The sequence below is a fragment of the Mytilus californianus genome, unplaced genomic scaffold (genome assembly GCF_021869535.1).
Source record: "Mytilus californianus isolate M0D057914Y unplaced genomic scaffold, xbMytCali1.0.p SCAF_7, whole genome shotgun sequence".
Lineage (NCBI taxonomy): Eukaryota > Metazoa > Mollusca > Bivalvia > Mytilida > Mytilidae > Mytilus > Mytilus californianus.
Genome location: NW_026262723.1, coordinates 25896497 through 25920814, shown reverse-complemented (window position 1 = coordinate 25920814; position 24318 = coordinate 25896497). Strand labels below are relative to the sequence as shown.

The 24318-nt window shown below is 31.4% G+C and overlaps 1 protein-coding gene across 1 annotated transcript in view; it reads left to right on the top strand.

Annotated features, from left to right (window-relative positions):
* Positions 1-7356: 7356 nt before the first annotated feature.
* The window catches only part of LOC127708908 (uncharacterized), a 246689-nt gene continuing 229727 nt past the window's right edge, over positions 7357-24318 (top strand). The window contains exon 1 of the mRNA XM_052214068.1: positions 7357-7494. Within this exon, the coding sequence (XP_052070028.1) occupies positions 7374-7494 (121 nt within the window). The 5' untranslated portion in view covers positions 7357-7373. The remainder of the gene's footprint in view (positions 7495-24318) is intronic.

Genomic DNA, 24318 nt, shown 5'->3' with positions numbered 1-24318 from the left:
CATTAGTCTGGGAAAGTAGTTTTGGATCATTCTTTTTCAAACAATTGTTTCAGTTTTTTTTTTCAATTTCTATATCCGTGCCCAAGGTTCTTTATCATGTTTATTGGTAAGTGATTTAGCGTATGTTTTTATCCAAAATTTATCCTTTCCAAGTATTTTCTTGACTTTAATCAAAAGTATCAAAGAAGTTAGAAAAATGTTAAAACGATATATATATCATTCAGTTTATTTGCAATAATTAGACACTTTTTGAACTGGTAATATTAAGCGAGATACTTTATTTGGAAAGTGTGGCTATCAATTTAATAAATAAGGCATGACCTCAGAAGATAATTCGCAAAAAAGCATTATATCAGTCCCCGAGGGTATCATCAGCTCAGTAGTCAGTACTTCGGTACTGACATGATTTATAACAAACTATCTGAAATTGCCCGTTTATAAATTTTGAAATTTAACAGAAACTAAGGTTTCAACTCCCTCAGACAAAGTTGGGCTTAGATGGATTTGGGTTTTTTAAGGTCCTTTTTTGGTTTATAGCTCTTCAACTTACACATACATCCTTGGCTTTCAAATATTTGGCTTTGAGCATTCCTGATAAGGGAAATCCAGAAAGCGCTTTGGACGCAAGAAATTTATAACGTGTTGTTTGCATTTTTTTAACTGACTTTAAAACATCAAAATAAGTTGTTTGAACAATAAAATATGATGATATATATTGATATGAATTTTAAATGGTTTGCATGTTTTTAACATGATCACGTATACATGTACAAAATGAATAAACAATTCCCAATGAAGATTGTGCAAAGAGTCGGTCGTTACTCCCAAAACATATGACGGCATTTAGTGATACATTTAGTTAAGGTTTAAAGTTCTTAATCAACCTTTTTCTTTTATATCCGACTTTAAAAACAAACAAGTACTGTCATTGATTAATTATGATGCAATCGGAGTGGAAGTGACTTCAAATGTCGATACATGGCACAATGCTGTATGCACACAGTATGTCTTTATCTGCCAAGGGTGAAAAGGAGGATTGTAACCTTTGGCCTGCGAAGATGCATCGATAGGTACTTTTTTTCTAAATTGTTATATAAAAATAAGAAGATGTGGTATGATTGCCAATGAGACAACTCTCCACAATAGACAAATTGACACAGATATTAACAACTATAGGTCACCGCACGGCTTTCGACAATGAGTTAAACCCATACCGCGAAGTCAGCAGTACATATCTACTGAATAAAACCTTTTTTCAATTGTTTTTACAGACATGTTTAGATAGTCTGATGTTATACCCAGACTAGGGTGGAGTTAATAAACATGTTTAAACTGGCCTCATTTTCTATGTACATGCCTAAAGCCAGGAAGCTAAATTTCAGTGGTTATCGTTTGGTGCCGTCTGTCATGATTGTTTTTTACTTCAACTTCATACATGTACTTTATTTTGCTGTTCAAACTTTTTTGTTTTTGATTTGATTTTGAGTCTTTTGTAGACAAAACGCGCGTCTTGCGTACAGAATTTGAATCTTGATATATATAATGAGTTTATTGTCATATGTTAAACATGTTAGATAGTTGTCTAATTTCCAATTTTCTTTTACTATTATAAAAATTTAAAAGTGCATCAGGTTATATATAGACTAGAACACACCGACGACATCGTGGGTCCGTGACTTATTTAAATTAGTATGTCTATGTTTAGCCGCGATATTAAGTCAGTTTTCTCCATTTGCCATAGCTTTCTGTCTGCCTTTTTTTGTTTTCTTACTTCTTTTCTTACTAACGAATTTCTAACGTTAGCAGCTAGACGAGTATGATAGTGGAGCCGAACTCGGTTATCCTTCTGCAGAACTAATTGTGTCTGTTGTTTAATTTGGTTGCACGTTTGTCACTTGTTGTCCCCTAAATTTCTTTAAAAATTGCCGAACTGTAATAGTTGAAATGCTTGCTAATAATAATAAAAAAATCTCCTTGATTTTAAACCATTTTCAATAATAACGGGGCTATTTAGTAAGCTATATCCGTCCGTCGTCAATCATCATTTGCATCTTGAAAGAATTCTTTCCTAATGAAAAAAAAACAAAACGCGAGAACCACGCTCCGTCCCCCACCGCCATTTTCTCCTATTTCTTCATGCTTCAGATTTGCACTCGACAACTGATGCCTGGTATTTTTGTAAATTATCACGTTTAGCACGTCTGTGTTGACATGCATTATCATTGATATGGTCATTTTTGTAAATTAGCTGTTTCTAAACTTTGAATTTTTCTAAATACTATGGATTTTCGACCATTGCCTACCACAGGAATAGATTATCTTAGCTGTATTTGGCAAAACCTTTCAGAATTTAGGCCCTGAATGCCTCATGGTGGAGGCTCGGCATATTGCATTTAGATTTAGATTCATGTATTGTGCAACTGATTCTCTTCGTTGCCGTTTAAAAAAACAAAGCTTGGTGTCTGTTTTCCATCGCTGGAAATAAATTCATAAAGAAGAAGGTAGTAGGCATAACATTTGATCCCAAAGGTAACGGAATTATTCGCCAATAACAAATATGATAAAATGTAAGGTGGCGTCCTTAGGACAACAATCAGACAACAGAATTTGAGAACAAAAAATATGTTAAGTCCTAACAGGGTTAATGATATATAGATTTATTTTGTATGCTCCAATGTTAAAAATCTTTAATGATTTGATAACCTTAAGTGTGAATGTCATTTTAAATTATTGAGCGTACAACGGGAGAGCTTAAATCTGAATATATCATCATTACAATGAGAATTGATAGGTGTTTAAATCAAGGAGCAAAACAAAAAGAATTTGTCAGTGTTTAGACGTTTTGTCCACACTGGTATCACTAGCCCAGTAGTCAGCATTTCTATTTTGACATGTTATAGCATTGAACATTCTTTTTTTTCAAATTCACTGTCTAAAACACTTTGAATTGTTCGACATATTGAGGATTTTCTAACCAAGTCATAGACTACCGTAGACATTTTTGTCGAAACTTTTTGGAATGATGGGTCCTCATTGCTCTACATGTCTTGTATAGACCAAAAGCGAGTCGGGCGTACCAAATTATAAGATGTGTCTATGATGAATGTTTACATCAGCAAATATCTGCATGCTATCAGTAATATTTAGTAACTAAGTACTATTGAAACAACAAACATACAAAGTTTCCTCTTTTGTAAATAATTAACCATGCTTGTGATAGCTCATACTCGCCTAAGAAAAACAACATAGTTTCAAGGTTAATTTTTCAGACTGAAAGCGAATTTCCAAACTCAAGTGTGTTTGTTGTATTTATTTAATGTATTTGAAATGTATACGTGATAGGTCATGCTTTTGAATCCACCAAATACGACATTTTCCATTTACCTTTGTAAATGTCTGGTGTCAGATTGACTAGATTTTGATTAAACTTCGACAAGTGGTGGAGAATATGAATATTCATACACAAAAATGCAATATGGTCTTCCTATGTATACAGTACCAGATGTTGCAAAGTTGAAAATGCTAAGTTTCATTTTTAAGCTTAGGCAATTTAAATTATTATGATGATGGTGTTTTAAACGTATTCATTTTCTTTGTTGCTTCCTTACTAAAAATTTATAAATACTTCACTATTTTATAAATTGATGATATATTATCCAAAAACACGGAATTATCTTATTAGTTAAGCAGTTCTTGTTCCATCACGTTATTTACAGACACCTTAAAATTTTGCCATTCGCTTTTAAGTGCTCAATATTTTAAAAATGCATATGAATATACATCCTTTATTTTAATAGATGAACACATGCGTGTGTTTAGATGATCTAAATTGGTCAAATATTAACCATAGTAAAAACTGTGACCACCCATGTACTGATCAGTGGACGAATGCTACATGTGGATCAAAAGACGACTGGTACTTTGATGTGTATAAGCAGATGAAAGGTAAAGTAAATCTAGATTAATTATAAGAATATCGAAAGGCATTGCAGAAAAGGACATCACATTTGTCATTAACATGTTCAAATAAAAAAAAAGATTGACTACTCCGAAATTGTTTTTTTCTTCTTCAAGAAATGTGGCACTCTTTACTTTTAATTTCCAAATCGTCGCTCAGCCGGAGCGTGAGGTTTACAAGTTGCACAGTTACATGTATACAGACGTGTTGCTGTATCATACTGTGGATTCATTAATATTCATTGGATACAATTTTCGTAGCTTTCAGTGGTAAAGATGAGCGACGAATTTAAATGTTCATCGAATTGTAAAATTCTCATAGGGTTGTATCCACACTTTGGCATTACCACGAAATCAAGTATCAACGAAAATATAATAAGTATTATAAAACACATATCCAGTCAATCCCAGAATAAACAAAGGACGAACCAACCTTAAATTGTCCACTGACATAGCCAGAATTCACACAATGAACATCAAGCTCCTGGTTTTGATTTGCATTGTGTATTTTCAAAACCTGCTGTAGCCAAATGAGAGAAATTGAAATCATTATTCGAAGACTGCCTATTAATTATATGGCCTTAAATTATAAAATATCTGTTTACCCTTGTGTGATCAATAATAACGTATGCTCGTCTCTGTTCTGATATGTGAATAATCCATGCAATATCTTACACATATTGTATCGAATATGAGCAGTTCTGATCAAATTTGGCCAATGTAATTTTAGTATTGCTTCACAATTAGTGGAGCAGGAATCCGACGCATTTGAGTTCAGATTTGTTCACGTTTGACCTGAGTGAGTCTTTATTATCGGAGCAAAATGATTAAAAAGTTGCCTTTTTGTTTTCTAGCAACAAGTATGTTATTTTTAATAAATTGACTAAACAGAGTAGATTAATTAAACGATGATTATAGAAAATAGAAATAGTACATCAGATTAAAATGCAATTTAAAATTCTAAGCATTAGAAGCTTTAGCCAAGTGTGTAATAACTAATGTTTTATTTTGATTCATTTTAAAGTATTTCAACCAGACCAAGAAGATCAAGATAAATTGGATAGAAACTGCATGGTAGCTAAAATGATAGATGCAATCAATGTAACCCATAAATCAGTATCTTGTTCGGAACAACACACTGCAATTCGCATCTCAGATGGAGGACGTAATTTCATTTTACTATTTATTCTAATTTCATTTCACTATTTATTCTACATTTATAAAAATTTGAAAATAAATCAGTATGTTCAACTAAGAACACAAACTAAGAATAAAATATAAAACACAAAAACGGAAAAATGAACGCATTTGGGAAGATAACAATTTCCCTGCTCGTGTTATTTATTGTTAAACCGGTTTCAAATAACAACAAGAAAAGATGATTAATGTTCTGCGATATGAATGAAATACGTGTTAGTACATCTTAATGACAAAGCAATCGATTACATCATTTCAATCACAAAGCATCCCAACCAAACAAGTAAAGACATAGACATATAAAAGTAAGAAGATGTTGCACGATTGCTAATTAGACAATTATCCTCCATAGGCCAATTGACGTGAATTTAGGTAGCTTAAGTTCACCATACGACCTTCACATTCACTATTAACTTTGCACCATTTGATCAATGCTCAAAACCGTGTGGCAAGCTTTTGGTCGACCGTGGTCAGAACAAGACTAGAATGGTCTATTTTTGTGGGATACTATTTTGAATAAAGACACGGTACATGATACCTTTTAACTACTTACAAATGATAAGCATTCCAGAATATTCTGAAATGTTATACTAGGGTACGGTTTTACATTATCTTTCTAGGTACAGTAAATCTTGGTAAAATATCTAAAAACGAAATGAATTCAAATAATGATAGCTCACTCCCAGGAGACCAATGGTTGAAAATCAAGGATGAATTACCTGACAATACATTTGTTTGGACGTCCTTTATTAGGTCTAGTGTACACATCTGGAAAAGTACAAATAAGAAATATATAATACCACACAGCAACGTTGACTGTCAGCTAGGTAAGTTGTTCCATAAATTAATTAACGCTTTTTAAATACAACACACACTCCATAACTAGTTTTCAATGAACAATCAAGTACGAGTCAATTTCATAACAAATCTATATAAAAATAAGAAGATGTGGTATAATTGCCAATGCAACACTATTCCAACGGAGACCAGATGGTGTAGAAGTTAGCAATTATTTATGTTTACTACCAGATTAAATTATCTGTTAAAAGAAATCAATAAAACTCATATTTCCATAACTTATTTATAATATGTTGCATCATTTGATCATATTTACATGTATTAATGAGCTATCTGCCCGTAAGTCAATAAACATGATAAAAAGAGTTCAAATTCATTATTTACAGAAATAGTAAACAAGGATACTCTTCGTCTTTTCGACATTCATCTGACGTGTATTGACTTGATGTGTACTGTAATTGACGAAAAGTGTACTGAAATAAAACTCTTTAGTATGTATTATATTACTTTATTTGGAGTACTGAGTTTTTCTAATAAGTAGTATATTGATACATATATATTACTTCACGTATTATTTCCCATTACTTCATTTATTCATTTAGACACAAAATCAAAATAACACACACAATAGAATAAACTCACATTTAAAACACACTTTAAATAAAACGATCTGTTTAAGGTTTACATTTCATTAAGCTTGTAAAATTCAGCCACATGTTGTTATGTCGTAATGAAGTCAGGAACATGTTCTGTGGTTGTCTTTTGTTTCCAAATTTGGAGTTTCGTTCTGATGGATGACATTTGGTAGCGTTGCCTAAATATATTCACAATTACAACATTACATTTCTATTGCGCTGATTTTTTTTTTTTGCGATTACTTTTATTCTTACTCCACAATTTCTATTGTTTAACATTCTATTCTCCATATAACAATCCAGACGCATACTTTTCCCCAAAAGAGGTAGTTTTGAAAATCCCACTCTAAAGCAAGCACAATCATGGCTTATCTTAATTATGATAATTGTCTTATAATTTCGATGTAAAATAAATTATTTTTCAAGAAAGATAAAAGAGAAACAATTTTAACCGAACACTCCCAAACAACAGACACAACAACTTATTACTTATATAGCAAAGAATCATTGATACATAATATATTAATAGAGAACTACCAGGATAAACATGAATGATACATGACTATTTATTTCCTTTGTAATTATTTACTTAGAAATAATTTAGCAGTAAAGGTAAAACCGATATTCAAAAATCCTAGTATATTAAAATGTGTATGCTTTACACTTTTAGACATCAACAATAATGTAACAAATAAAGAAGACGATAATGCTAGCACAACCATACCACTGAGTTCAGGATATTCTTCCATTAAATTGCATTATTCAACAGAAAGCAACTTCGCTACAATGACAACCGATTCTGAAAGGCTGGATAAATCAACTAATGTCGATTGGACGTCAAAATATGAAATTAATGCCACTGACGCCGGATTTCTCTATGAAAACTCAATCTTTGCTATGCAGATAGGTACTGAATATACAAGTTTATATATCACTTTCATTTCATTTGAAATCAATTGATGTCAAAGGTATTCATTGACAAATTTATGTAATACATTATGTATTTCCCCAATTCTTACCTTTATTCAAAACAGCTATACTCATTTGAAGTATTTTGCCATTAAATAAAACTGCATTCAATTTGGTGTTTATCAAACTATATAACATTCAATGAATGTTCAACTTTCTCTGATAAAAAATATCTTTAGTGTTTTGAAAATGATAATGAGTTGAGCGGAATTAACACTTACTTTAAAGGGAGCACTGTGACTTGGAGATAAAGAAAAGCAATACAAGCGCTGTTCCTTTGCTTTTTGTGTGTTTTTTTGCTGTGCATGTACTGATTTTGTGTCATGAATGGATGCCACATATCCTTTGTTTTCTATTAAGATTTGTATAAATTAACGGTAAAATAAATAAGTGTTTTGGCAACAACAGTGGTATATGGGTATAATTACAATAATATTTTAAATGGGTTCAAACCTGTTCATTTCAACTTCCAATGACTATCTATTACAGGTGTTGCTGTGAGTGTGTCATGTCTGGTAATTTTGATTGCAACTGTAGCTTGCTGTGTATAAAAACCAAAGATGTGCATAATAATTAATGCATGTTGTTTTAAAAGCTGGCTTATTAACATGTCATAAATTAATTTAAAAGAAGTTTATTGACTTAAGAATTTTCTTTGTTTATGTAAATAAAATGCGTTATGTTCAAGAATATAAATTTAAGATACATACATTAGTGTACGACAAGTAACATTTACAGATGCTAGTCTGTTTAATGCCTCATGACTCATCAATGCATTTTATAAAAATTAACACAAAAGGAACGTTTGTGTTCATCGGTTATTAGTATATTAAAATTTGATGTCATAAGTCGGGGAAAATCAATTGAAATATAAAGATGTGTTTGTCTTTCATAAATAGTCCCGATGTGATATAGTCATGTGTGTATAGTTACCTTTCGGATTTTTGATGGTACACATGTATTATCCAATGATGCATTTAGATATTATCATGGGAAAAGGTCACGATTCCCATACATTCGGACATACCAAGTCTTAGAAAAAAGGTCACGATTCCCATACATTCGGACATACCAAGTCTTATTGTCCTTCGCAAATTTGTCATTGGCGGTACTTTGCATGATGATTTATTTTTGGTTAGTTCTGAGCATTGAAATAGATCGTTTCCTCTAGCGCAGTAATAATTGTATCTAAATTTAAACATCTATGAAGCAACTGTTCTTAAAAGTATATAGGCTTGGTGTCGAACAAATGTATCATCAGGTTTTGTACGTTCTGTACTCTGTTATTTGTATTTTGGAGTTTGTTAATGAGACAACTAACCATACACACGAAACAATTGATCGATTGTTGGTTGCTTATATCCAGTTGCAAATAAGTTATGCCTGTTCAGGACGCGGAAAAAGGGAAAATGTATGAATAATTACAGGACACTATACTAATTTCACAATTAGCAAATCTTATTCTTAAAATAAGCTATTTCTTTACGCTTTTATAACCAAATGACATGAATAATAAAACGACAATTAAAGGTTAACATAAATAAGTCTTCGATTTATTTTATATAGGGGAACATATACATTTCCTTTTTCAAAGTCTGAGGACAATATTGTCATGGCAATGGAAGGACCTCCACAGCCGACCAGATCTACTGCTGTATTGGCTGACAACTATTCATATCCTTTAGATACAACATTAACGTCTAATGAAACGGAAGGACCGTGTTTTTGTGCGACTAAATCATGTCAAAATACAAATTCCCAAAAGACAGAAAACGGTTGTGAATATCAGCATCTCGACTTTACGTTGCGGTTTGAAACAGCAGCTCGTTTTGCAGACAACAGTGAATACGACCATGTCAGAGCTAATGTGGTCACTGTTTTTGATCAGCCATGGGACACGGAAAAGTCTAAAATCAACAAATTGTTTTCTCAGATTAGCAAAAGCGTTGGTCAAAAAGGTCAAAACATGCGCAAATCCTTAATTAAATCGCGCATCACGATCTGGTAGCTCAAAATTAAAAACCCGAGCTAGTAATTATTGTGATGCTTTGGAAACACAATTGAACAATCAACAGTTTGTATTTGGTTCTGATGTGGATAATCAAATTAATATTAATATAGACGTAGTGAATTCTACCGTCGATTCCAACAAATATGAGTCCGAATGTAGAAGGATTGACAGTACATTTCCGGTTTTACCATTTCGAGAGAGAATAAACGTTAAAAGTACACACATTTATGACGAGCCCGACGACAGAAGATTGTCTTTACGAGAAAGACTCTTGCATATGCACTCAATAAGACCACTTAAATGTCATTTGGTATTGATCTGATTTAAGAGGATCTAGGAAGCAAATCTAAAATTTATTCTTTAGCAACACCTATTGATGAAATAGAAGAGAGTGAAGCTTAAATTTTATATTTTTTTTAATTTTCAAAATTATATACCTGGGAGTCAATGTAAATAAATTTTTCGTTAAGCCTTTTTTTTTTTCTTTTTTCTTTTTAGATAAAACAATTTATAAATGATTAATTATGTTTATTATACTTAGCATCAAACTGCTTTTTCGCTTAATGACTTCTGATATATGTATATTGTGCAACTGGGAATTAACAAAACACAGAACATATTTGTTTTCCTTATCTAAAAATTAGCAATCATACAAATTCTCATACAACAATTTTTGTATTTTGCTTATCTTATTTTCTGGTGTTGTTCGCATGGTTCAATTTAAGAAATATATGTTTGGTTATTGAGTTTGTATTTATAGTTAATAAAGCATGACTTGTTTATCTTTCAATACTTTCTGCATTGAACATTTATGTGTAGGTTTGATGCCGCCATTCCGTATGTTTGCGTCTCCCACTAATGTCTATGACATTAATGTATAAGTCATATCTTGAACACCACAACCGATATTAGTGTGTATGACATCATGAGTTCATGAAATCAAATATTTTGTCTTCCGGTTTTGATCTATTCATATTAGTACATAGTGTCATTATATAGTCAAGTGTGTCAATATATTATTAAGTGTTTCCTTTACGATTTGTTTTGGAGCTGTGCGGTATTTGTCAATCATACAATATAGGATTAAACGCCTTTTTAAAGGAATTTATTGGTGTATAAACTCGACCAATTCACTCACAAACAAATAAAAGAAGGACTTTTATGATATGTTTGTGAGTGACTTGGTACAGTTTATACACCAATAAGTTCCTTTAAAAAGGCGTTTAATCCTTATAATTCTTTAAAATTGGAGATAAGGAATTTATTTTTCCACACTCGTAACCATAATCACACGTTAATTGTATATTTATGTCATTGAATAGGCCTGGCGCATGAATATATTTGTTGGTTAACGCAAAAATATGTACTCCATGAAATTTGCAATCTGATAAAAAATATCATTCAAACGAATGTTTTGTGTTTATTATTTAATTTAACTATTAAGACCTATTAACGCGAATTAAAAATAAATTTTGTTAACGTCGATCCGGATTGTGTCATTATCGCCGCCATCTTGTTTACATTGGTTACGAAAAGAAGTTCGGTCAACGTCGTCTATCGAAAAATAAACAACGTCAAGAACAACTACCGGAAGTCCTCTCAACCAATCATATCAACGTATTCTCTAATATGCAAATCATATAAGAATTATCATTCTTTAATTGTTTGTGTACCATCTTAAATTTATCTAAAACAGGTAAGAAAGGAAAAGGTGGAGACCAACAACAAAGTTTTCAAAATGTAATCTAGCCACATGTTTATGTCTTTACTTATATCTAGATTGGTGGATCTTTAGGAGAAATTACTTGATCGAGTACTCGATGAATCTTAACTTTAGCAGGAAATATGCAACTCATTTGGTGATACATGTAGGTGCACATACTAGCCTGCTTAATACACCTCATTGGTTAAGAAATTGTCTACATCTAGCCTTATTTTCTAAATCCAAAAGACATATTTGATTAGACGAGTTGCGCAGTATTTTTTTCTATGTAGTGTTTTGTGAAATTGTTTGTCTTTTCGTCGTCTCTCGTTTTCTTATTTTTTGTTGTTTTTTTTTGTTATGGCGTCAGTTTATCTAAAAATGTATACTTATTAGTTTGGAATGTTCCCTTGGTATCTTCTGCTTGTTTTTTTTATAGGTGTTCAGTTCAGCGATCCGATGTAAATATGAAAGAGATATCTTATTGAAAATATCCACTTGCTCAAATAAATTTCGACATTTGGTTTCTCGTTGAGAGTTGACTCATTAGCAATCATACGGCATGTTCATATTTGTATTGGTAATTCGACTCAGAATAAACAGTTCTCTTTGTTTCGGGTGAAAGGGTAGACAAGCTGTGAAAACGTTTTTTTCTTTTTAGTATTGGGTGATGAGCCGTATGTCCCAGTTTCAAATCAGACGTCTAAATCCAAACACAACAGGTACTTTTTATGATATTTCCAATAGTATTTGGACAGGCGTGGTTAAATAGACAACATCATACCAAATGAAAGGTAAGCTTTATATTACACATCTAGAAACCACAATTTCCTATACACATAAAATAACTAATTCCTTATCATACTTTGGTATTCTCATATTCATGTTTTGCCTTAGGTGACGAATATTCTTATTATGATGAAAAACGATTTACCTCCAAAGTGTGATAAGGATGTTCACATTCGTTATCATAGAAAGGTAGACCATGAATGCTGGTGCTTTAATGCTGAACAAACTGGTTAACACAGCTGTGGTTCCAATGTGTTTCCGGTCAATGTTTTCTTTGACTTCTTTTAGTTGTGGACATGTCATATCTATCATTTCAGCAGGATTAACTTCATCATATTCCAGGAAACCATGTCCATTTGCAGAGTTTTTGATTTTGAGACACGATATTCCTTGGAGAAAGGATATTTTTTCTTTCTTTTGTTTGTCTCTTTCACTTTCCTGCACATCCAAATGGCATAAGCGGTAAACATTGATATCCCGAATGCAAAAGATGTAGACTCGATATATTGTAGGAAACTTCCTATTTAGAAAAAAAAATAAAAATAAGAAGACTTGTGAATACATATATGATGACAGCATACATCCTTTATTTGTGGATTATTCTGAGGTAATAGTCCTTGCCAACTAACATTGAAATGTGAATCTTAAATAAACATCTAGAAAATAGAAATATTCTCAAGGTCTTTTTAATGAATTGCAACATACATGTTATTATTTCATATCATTCGTTTAACTGTGCTTCAACATTGATGAATATTAAAAAAATGTCTACAAAATAAAAATAATAATTATCTTAAATAAGTAAATGGATATTTTTCGTGTTAATTCACAACGGTTTGTTTTTTGTATAATTAGCGTAAGGATATACTAATATGTAATTATATGATTTGAAATTATGTCTTAAAAAGCATAAACAAATTCAATTATTCCTTTCTCTTTTTAAGCTCACCGTGTTTTTAATAAGTTTTGGATTTTTTGGCCTGGGGCGTCACTGAAGAGACTTTTATTGTCAAAATACGCATCTGGTTCAGAAAATTTAGTACCATTTATGTTGTTAAAATGAAATAAATATTCATTTTTTTGGGGTACAGATTTTGTTTACTATGACGAAAAAAGGATTAGATAAAAAAGGTAATTGGAACATTATACTACCGGAAATGTTTCGAATAAAAAGGTCCCCTTATTCCATGCAAATATGTTGAATCATTTGTCAAGAATAGTGTTACTAGTACATACAAATAAGTCAAACACCAAAAACACAAAGGAACAATTAAAAACGGAAGTTCAATGGTCTAATGGCAAAATCCTAAGCCCAGACACTTTAAATACGAATGGAAAACAACTTTAGAATTCATGGCTTGGTACAGGCATTATGTAGAAAATAGTAAATGTCCTGTGAAAAAATAGACTCCTCCGGAAACAAATCAGGTACACAATCAAAGACAAAAACTGAAAATGATTAAATCGAAAGTTTGGTATATGTACATAATGTGTTGGGGTACTTTTTCGTGTGCAAATATTTCTACTTTTCAATATCTTAACAATATGTCGTTACAGTGAAAATAACACAATAAAAACTACAAAGTTAAGGATGACCACTAACTTAAATAATAAAAAATGCTATCTACTACAAGAAGCTTATATTCGGTTACTACAGCTGTTCCTCTTAAAATGACGATATGGAGAAAACTTTACATACACCACACTTATCACGTGAATGTGATGGAGTTTCATTACACAATCTAGTGCAAATGCTTTGTGTTGATAGATAAGGAACGATTAAGAAATGATAGGCCCTATTAGAATTAAAAAAAAAAACATTTTGTTTGTTGAAGTACTGCACATTTAACTTAATCAAAATCGGAAATATATATGTGTGAGAGTGCAGTATTTAAAGACGACAGATCATCGCATTAGCAGGGGAAAAAAAGGATACGGCGTATCCATCTATGACACACAATCAGTACATGCACAGCTAAAAACACAAAAAGCACATAAACGTAATAAAAAAAGTCGACTTTCACTGATTTGTTTTAATACAGGAAACATTACTTTACTTTAAAAAGATGTACTTATCTACCGAATTATTAGAATATGAATAAGCAAAAACTCCTAGAAAAGTTTAGTAAATGTCTAAAACATATAAACGATACTGCTAAACGGTTAAAAAAAGATTACAATGAATGCATTGCAATACAATTGAATGTGTCATATTCTTTTCAAACCGACCCGTCAGTTTCGTGCTGGCATATGTGTCCTTAATAAGGCTTATTATTTTTCCTGGCAAAATAATAAATAGGTGTCAGAGTTAAGACTGTGGTGGTTGCGGAGTCATATTAAAATGTTCGGATTGTTTTGTGGACTATTTTAATGTACATGTACATTACCACGTAACCAAAATACAGCTCAGTTTCTCAGTTTAGTTGAATTTGAAATAAAATTTAGATAAACCTGAATAAAAAGGTTTTTTAGTATGTCACAAGCTTATATCATTTATATTAAATTTCATTTAAATTTCGGCAACTTTTTCACGTTAAAGTCCGGAAAGTTAGTACATACGAAAAAAAAAAAAAAAAACACAAAAAACAGAACAACATCTATAATACTAAAATAACGAGGTCCAATTTGTTAGCCGGTATGGAGTAAAAACGACGAATCAAAGAATTCAACTTTATACAAAACTAATATAGGACAATGGTGTTGATTAAAAATTGCACCATTCCAGGCCCTTTTGTTTTCCACATAATTATTATTTCCAACAATTAACAAGTTCCGGGTCTAATCCGATACCGATACCGATACCAATAGTATATGTCACCTGTTACCTGTTACCTAATCTGTACGTTTTTTTTATCAGCATGACTTTATAAGATGACAGCACGAATATTAAAAATAGAGACTTAAAATAAGGCGTAGGTACAGATTCCAATTTGTAAGCTGGCATGACGTAAAAACGGTGAATCAAAGAATTCCACTCTATATATATAACTAATATAGGACAATGTTGCTGATAAAAAATTACACCATTCCAGGCCCTTTTGTTTTCCAAATAATTAATATTCCCAATAATTAATAAGTTCCAGGTCGACGGGTTCAAACAGAAAACATTTTAAAGCTGAGAAAACCGTGCATCTTATTATCAGCATGACTTTATCAGATGACAATACCAATACTAAGAATCCAGGCTAAAAATAAGGCTTATACATATTAGATATTTTAATTAATTCACGTACCCGAAATGTCGCGGGTGTGTCCTAGTAAATGAAAAAGGAAACGTATTTAACAAAACTTTTAATTTAGAAATTACAACTACCCTTTTATCGTTTGAAAATAGTTTGTTAAAATCATAGCTCTCACTACAAAACTCCAAGCATTGAACTAAAACCATCTAGTTAGATTCCAAAAAAAACATAATACCAATTGGAATTAAATTTGTCGCTGCTCGAAAATGAATCAAATTAAACTCATACACTCATACATTTGTTTTGAGTGTTTTTGTATTATATAGACTTTTTCACCTGATTAATTTAGTTTTATTTTATCTTGTGCTGTTAGATAACTATCCCGTGTTTAACCCGTCGATTACTTTGTTTTTCTTAAGAAGCATACTTACAATAAAAGTTTTAAAAACAAAATGTATTATTATTTTTTACGCTTGTGTATTTTGTTGCGTTGTCTGTTTTCAAAGTTGGCGATTTATCTCTAAACTTTTATCACAAATGATTATATATATTAAAGTGGCAAGTGCAATTCGAGGGATCAACGTACCAATTTAACCTCTGTTTCTAACTTAAGTACTTAACATATCTCTGCAGATTATAATGTATTTATAGCACACACATGGGAAGCACGCATACGTCAATGTGTTATTTACATGTTGATATAGTAGGTATATTCATAAATCTCTTTGATTTCAACAACAATTTGTCAATGATTATTAAGGTTTATATTTATGTCCTGCAATTAATTTATCGAAATGCCTTTTTTGATAGAAATGGTAATTGGTTGGTACATTTATTCAGACTTATGTTATTGAAATAGACACTCTTGTCAATGAATATGGGTTAGGAGTGTTTTTAGTATAAGATACACCTTGATTGCGTTATATTTGGAAATAATATATCGAGGGCATATTACCAAGACTGTTATCATTTTTTTTTTATTTTAACGATGCTAATAAAGACAATCGAATCAATACACTATCATCTCGTCTTTCATTGAAAAATTACTGACATATAGACTTTTAAGAGTATGCCTAATATCGTTGCTATATATAAAAAGGGAACATTAAATGTAAGTATCTATAACCATTTCAGATAACAGATATTCTTCATCAGTTTGATTATGATGTCAAATGAAGTGCTGATGTATAAGTAGCCTGCAACGTCCTTGTCCATTCTGTGATTTTGTTAATTGAATTTCTAATTCGTATTCATTTGATGAGTTAATATAAAAATAAATAAGGAGAATTTGATGTTGTATGATTGACAATAAGACAAATATCCACCAGAGTTCAAATGAAGTGGATATAAGCAATTATAGGCAACCGTAAAGCCTTGAACCATGAGAAAATCCCATACCATATGGTCTTTTAAACTGATTTATACAGTTCGTTCATATTTTGTAATGTTACACCACTATCTCAGGTTAGGGGAGGGTTTGGAGCCTTCAAAGTTGTTTAACCCCGTCATATTATGTATGTACATGTGTCAAGTCAATTTCTGTGTTATTTGGTCTCTTGTGGAGAGTTGTGTCATTCACAATCATACCAAATCTTCTGTTTTTTGTTTTATTTTACAGATCTTGTGTCAAAATTTGCCACCAACTACATGTTTGAAACATTTACGACTATTTAAATCAATGTTAAATTTTGAAAACAATTCTATATTTTTTTTCTATTTGTGAGAATGTCATAAAATATCGTATTTTCCATTGTATTTAAGAAAAGAAAACAATAAATAAAGTTCATTTGTCTCCCTTTTTTTGAGAATCAGTTAAAAAATATAGTTATCTCCCATATGAAATTCCTCGTGTTAGTCTAAGGGAGACAACTTTAATTTTCCTAAAAAATTACGGAATTCCATAATATTATGGAGTTCGCTAAGTGCCCCGACTGCACATAAAATAGTTAAGGTGGTACCAAACACCTTGACTAAAATTTATTTGGCTTGTTTAATTTTCTTAAAATTTTGACAAAATATTTACTTTGACCCTTTGAAAAAAATTTTAAAATTTCAAAAAAATTGAACCAAACACTTTAATTGAAAATTTTCATTGGATAAATAGCAGTTTGACAATCATTAATTTTGATCATTGACAAGCTTAATATTTACTTGACAATAGAACGTTATTAAAACGTTCAACTTATTTTTACACAGTTATCCCCCTGTAGTGTTATGTACCACCTTAAATAAACAAAATAATTTGAACATCGTTTATACTAATTTCTTAAATATTTTTGTTATAAGTTTTCAAGATGATATGCAAAACAAAAAACATCATTTAAATAAAGTTATTCTTATTAAGTGTAATCAAATTGTTTCGATCATATTGGCATTTTTGTAGATCTTTTATCAACTGCAGATCCAGGATTTCAAAAGGGTCCATACAATATTAGGAATGGGGCTTGTAGATAGTCTATGCATTAAACATATTATAGCGAGTAGTTCCGTCAATTCTTCTCCTTTAAGCTGTCTTTAATTTGCTTCATTGCACCTATCTATTATTAATTTCGGGATTATAGACAAAAACAGAAAAATTAAGTCCATAATCATCATTTGAGAGGTTTAACTCCAGTCATCCGCCATTTAATAAAGCTACACAAATGATCAAGCGTCAAAACAAAGGGTTATTGAATGGTATACATTCCTTACAACGACAAAGTCACTAATGGAATTTTCATCTTTTTTTTTATTGCAGTAAATTGTAAAGTTAGAGTTATTTCAAACCATTTATTTTCGTCAACGTGTTTTGGGACCTACAATGAACTAGTCCACCAGCAAAGGTATGGACAAACTACTAGAAATGCTTTGCTTTCCTATCCGATTTTGTGTTTTTGCATTTTATTCCTACTCCTTTTTGCACATAAGCGACACTTGTTCTGTACTCTCAAAAGTAAACTGTTGTATTTAAACATGCTATCAAGGCTAACATTTTGGATTTCAATATAACTAGTTTAAGCGGACAAACAAAGACTGGTCGATGTATATAAAGTACCTCGATTGAGGGTAACCACAGAATCATCAAAGGGAAAACTGTCATCTGCTGTTAACAATTTCATACTTTGAAGTCCATTCTGCATTTCTTGATTCACTTTGGCTTTCATTGTGTTGAAACTGGTCGTTGATTGTTGTAGTTTCATAGATATCTGAAAAAATTGTTCAGGATCATTATGATATACTTCAAAATATTTTAAAATGTTTGAATTTCGGAAGTCGCATTAATAAATGCAAAAGTACACAGAAAAATACGGTATATACATCTCTTCTGTATTGGTATTTTAATGAATAAATTATTGTTTTTTTGTTGTTTGCTCAACATTCATTTGAAATAATAGTATACCTCAAGATTATAAGAAATGATTTGGTTCACTAACTCATAGTTTTGGGCTCATAAAAGTTGAAAATTTTAACTGACACAATGTTTTAGAATTTAGTGAAAACGTATGATAAAATGTCTTATTGTTCTGGTTTAAAAAGATTTTAACCAATTGCGTCATTAGTGATGTCTTTTTTGCTGAAATATTCGTTATACACAATATCCTTAACTTTACAACAAAAAGTTCAATGGGCGAGGGATGGCGCCACAAATTAAGCGAAGACGAAAGGCAGAAAAGGTGATAAATGTCTAGAAACATGGACGCAAATGAAATCTGTTCCTTTTTCAGGCTAGTGTATATTTGTAAAATTGAAGCAGATATACAATTTCTGTTGTTACACTTTCAAAAAGGAACTATTTACCAATGCATACATAATAGATTTATTCAATCTATTTAAGTTTAAAAAAAAAAAACTTTTACAAGGCCGTTAATTGGGTTTACCGGCTCTGCTCCTTTAAAGTGTGCTGTTGTGCTTGTTTTAGATACGCAAACAGTTAAACAATTATAGTGTTTGCTAGAAAATAATATTCTGTTTGCATGTTCTGATTTTTAATTTAAAGATATTAATACATTGTCTGGGGGAAAGGCAAAGGTATTACAACATACTTTGTAGAAGAAAAGGTAAAGATATGCATTAGCATAAATCAGCTTCAATGAAGTATCTTAAACAATTATCAATATTATCTTACTGATGAGTGATGCATATGTACAATCTATCAAAGATTTTTGCCGACGGAGTCTGAACAAATTCTAGATAGTTTTGCTCTATAATGCTAATTTTTACTTTGATTTTTTTAGTCTGAATTCGTGTTCACGCATTGCACCAAATATAAATGTACATATTTTTATCTTATCTTTTAATCTAGCCAAATTGAGTGGAATGGTGTTGCATTTATCTATTGTACTTTTTGACAAACAAGAAAGGAGTTAGCATGGCATAATAAATTAAACTAAACTCGCAAGTTCGATCAGTCCAGACTCGCTAAAATAATATGCCTAGTTACGGCTTGAAATTATTAAAATCAAAATCAAAGAATCCATGCGAATACTGAAATCAAACTCAGAGTGTTGATATTAAGTCTGTCAATCGTACTAGGGGTTGATCTCAGGTGATCCGGAAAGCAAATAAGTAAATATACTTCAAACAGTCGAAAATTACAAAGTGTTATGATCAGTTTCGTAGCATTAACACCAATACGTAATGTTACTATTTTGCTTATAATAACTTTATACTTAATCCTTGCGGATCTGTTTCATTTTTTGAATGATTTAATAAGAATCCTTGACGTTATAACACCCTTACTCTTAAACGCTCCGATGTATTTTTAAATACGTTTCTATTTTTGTCAACACGCTATATATCTGAAATAAATCTTTGTTGCCGACTATTGGTAATTGCACAAATCATTTGAAAGGTAGATAAATAGATTTTCAGCGTTTACAATCTTTTAACAAAACTGGTAGTGTTTACTGACTGCGTAGTATTAAGTTGTCAAAACAAAAATCAAATTTAAACCTTTTACTTTCCTTCTAACTATCTAGAAGCGGGGTAGGTTTATACGGCGAATTATAATAGCTAGACATGCTCTTTGGTTGTGTCTTAAATTTATTTTTACTGATTTTCAAACCAATAAATAATACCACTGACATCGATGCATTTAAAGGTTCGAAATGAATGATACATAACTTGGAATATATTTGGATGGCTTAGATGGAGTTTTGTGTCGATGGGTTGCTACTATTGTTGCATTTAAATACACATTATAAAAATCAACTGATAAGTTGGAAACATAAAAAGCAACACATCAAAACTGGAATGACTTTTCAACAATTACAAGTTATTAATATTTCACTTCTATTTTAGATATCACGAGAGCCATGAGAAACCAAAGATGTTTATAAGCATCACAGAGTGTCGGATATCCACCTGCTGTAAAACAATTACCTTATAACAACGTTCTACCATTCAGATGTTCTCCTGCATACACATCTGTAATAACAGTTGATACATTAAATACTGGTAAGAACACAACTGTATGCGTTCCTGCCCCTGTGGTTATAGTTTTGGTACCGTGGTTTTGTAGATAAACGTTAAGGTGGATACTATTGAGTGCGAGCGTATTCTTGGCCTATAGCGACAGCTTGAAATATAGTGCGTGCAATAATGGCGTGCATGCTTAGTCATTGAATTAAATTAAAGTGCATATTCTCGAAAAATCACATACTAGTATTCATAAGTGTCTTATGTTTCCAGAATGATACGTTTCATTTTTAGGTTGTATTATCATATTGGGTCCTTAATGCTATTCAATCTCGTACAGTAACTTTATTTGGCCTTTTTAAATTTTTTGATTCGAGCGTCACTGATGAGTCTTTTGTAGACGAAACGCGCGTCTAACGTACATAATTTTAATTCTGGTATATATGATACGTTTGTTGATACATGTAATGAAATATGTACTTTTTCTCGCGAGAAACAACGGTTAGATCCTTGATAAAAGATCAATTATATAATTTCTAAATTCAAGTAACTTTGTAGAATCGTAGATATTTTTTGGACATTGGTATATAACTATTGACTTAATCAAATACTTGCCACTAAACAACAGTGGTATTTTCTGCTCTACCAAGGGCTATATTTTTTAAACGACACTAGTGAAATCAGAATTGGATCTGTATTCACTGCTTCACTGGTCCGGATCCCTTATAAAATGTGACAATATTTCAAAGCTTACTATGTATCTGTTAAGACTAATGATAAGGTAATATAATTTCCGTACATGCAATAGTACAGATAGAACAAGGGTCATGCTACAGTCGATATGTTGGACGATATGATAAATAAATTCCAGTTTGGATTATATTACTTCTTAGCAGGACAATTAGACCAAGTGTAGAGTCACATCTGGTCTCGCTGGCAAATACAATTTCCGAACAATTTAGCATATTATATTGACTAATGTAATTTTCAATTATTTTATGAAATCTGAACATCGGTACACTATTGCTGCCTCTTTTTTTGAAAATGCAAGTAATCATTGCAGGAACATATCGACACAGGACGTCAAGTGATATTCTAGGCACATTACCATTTTCTGAGGCAACATCGAAAAGTTATAATTCCATTAACAGCAATGGCAATGGGTACGAACCGTTCGAGGAGAGATGGCGGAAAACCTTAAAAGTCTACAATTATTAAATTGTGATCAGTATAATATTATGATTGCCAATTCCACTGAGATTTCTTATTTTCTTGATAATCTTAAAATTTCAAATGTTTCTATTGACATACTTTCTGAGGCTAAATTTATTGAAAGTTGTAAATACGTTTTCTCTGTAGGAGACAGTACAGTTTAGAAATAAAAATTCAAATTTTGATAAAGACAAGGAGGGATATATATTTTTCAACTGAAGACATTTGCAGTTTTTGGTGGAGTTCGTGTTAATCAGTCTTTAGTTTTCTATGTTGTGTTTTGTGTACTATTGTTTGTCTGTTTGTCTTTTTCTTTTTTAACCATGGCGTTGTCAGTTTATTTTCTGCATATACAGCAGTGAAATCAGTGAGACAGGATACTTCAACAAACAAAGCAAACAATAAAAATGCTGCATATACAGCAGTGAAATTGGTCAGACAGGATATATCATCAAACAAAATAGACATTAATATTGGCATTGAAACCGAAAGTGAGTACCATCACTTAGATTTTACTTTGAAATCTGTCGAGAAATGTTTCAAAGACGGGACTGAGTATAATAGCACAAATCAAAAGGTATCCGATCTGGTATATGAAGATCCATGGGAGGAATAAACCTCAAAGTTTCATAGAGCATTCTCGCAAATTAGGCAGGGAATGGTACACATAGGAAGAAGTATAAACAAATCAATATTGAGAAGACAATCACGGATACGTGGAAACGATGCTTATACTGTAACTGAATTAAACCATGAGAATTTTGTATATGATAGTCTGAAAGCTGAAAATGCGAAAAAAGGTTTAGCTGAAAATATAATTGAAGGGAAAGATATGCTTAACAAAGCAGAAACAATGGATGTTGATAGTCAATGCACACTACGAAACAAATTTCATCGGCAATCGAAATGTGCTAAACAAGACACACGAAGGTCTTCAGTGAAACTGAAATTCCAAAAGATGTTCTCATTAAAAACTTGTAAAACACAAGCCTCCGTTGAACAAGCCACCAATTCAAATAGCTTGATAACTGTGCGTAAATCAATAACAGATGTTAAACAAAATTATGAAGTACCTTGATCATTTTTAAAAAAGTCTGACAATTGATATTTAATGACATTCATAGTCTTTACTGAACTAATCAAAATATGTACTTTTCCCATTATTTGTGCGTGTCACTACTGTGTATTTGAACTTACAAAATATAGCCAAACACTAACTTTATTACAACACTTCATTAAACCTAAGCTTGTTATATATGTCAATGTATCAATTAAATCAACAGTGTTCTGGCAAATCTTATCAATTATCATTATGATGTAAGCCATACATTTATAAAAGTATAAATATTCTAATGACACTTTTTCGAACTGATAGATGTATATTCCAGTTTGTTATAACTTTTTTTTGCAAGTCTGAATTCGTTCGTTTGACGTCTTGAAACAAAATGACATGTATTTGCTGTATATAATAAAAATTAAACGTGAATATATATACAGAGTTACTGAAATAAAATTTCAACTACATATATAAGCATTTGCATGTTATCACATCTATATATGGTTTAAACAGTTTTGAAGTATTATTTTCCCAACAGGAATCTGCTTAAGATATTTATAACCGAATGAATGGTTATGATTTGAAAAGTGTGGACGAGAAATACGTTGTGTTTTTTAGGAAGATCATATATACAAATTTTAAATCATAGTTGAGTACAAGACTATACTGTATTTTTAGTATGTTCTGTTTCAGTCGGAATTAAAAAAAAAACCATTTAAATTAGGATTGCACATCATTGCCGTAGATTCCTGAACTGGGAATTATGTTGATGAAATCTGCTACGTGCAGTTGCCTGCATTAGAATGATTGATAGCAGGAATACATATCAGACAATCTAATATTTTGTCTGACTGTCTGACAATCTTTTGGTATACTGTGTCTAACTGATAAATACCCATTGTCTTTTTTCTACAAATACAGAAGAAAAAACAAAAAAAATTGACAGAATCGCATGAACCCAAATAGGAGCGAGACAGGGAGAATAGATATCACCTAACGTTTGTTGGAGTTCGTGTTTTTAATGTTTTTTTATGTTAAGGTTTATGAACTCTTGTTTGTCTGTTTGTCTTTTTCTTATAATCTTATAATGTGGAGTCGATTTCAAACTTCCTTCTTCGTAACTCTGTTGGAGCAGTGTTTTGTGTAAGAAGCACAGCCATTTGTCATAGATAAAAGTTTGTGTCCATAATGAGGAAAAGATCAAAATAAGCAAAAGATCTTGTACTTTCTGTATTAACCTTAATATTCAGTTCGAGTGAATAAATGAGATAAACTCACTGAAATACGGAATAGTAAGTGACATAACATCATCAATATATCTGACAGTGAAATAAAAGAGTTGAGCAAGATGTTGTTTTCTTTTATTTTTTTTTAGACGGTTCTGTTTAAATACAGTTTCATATGATTACCAA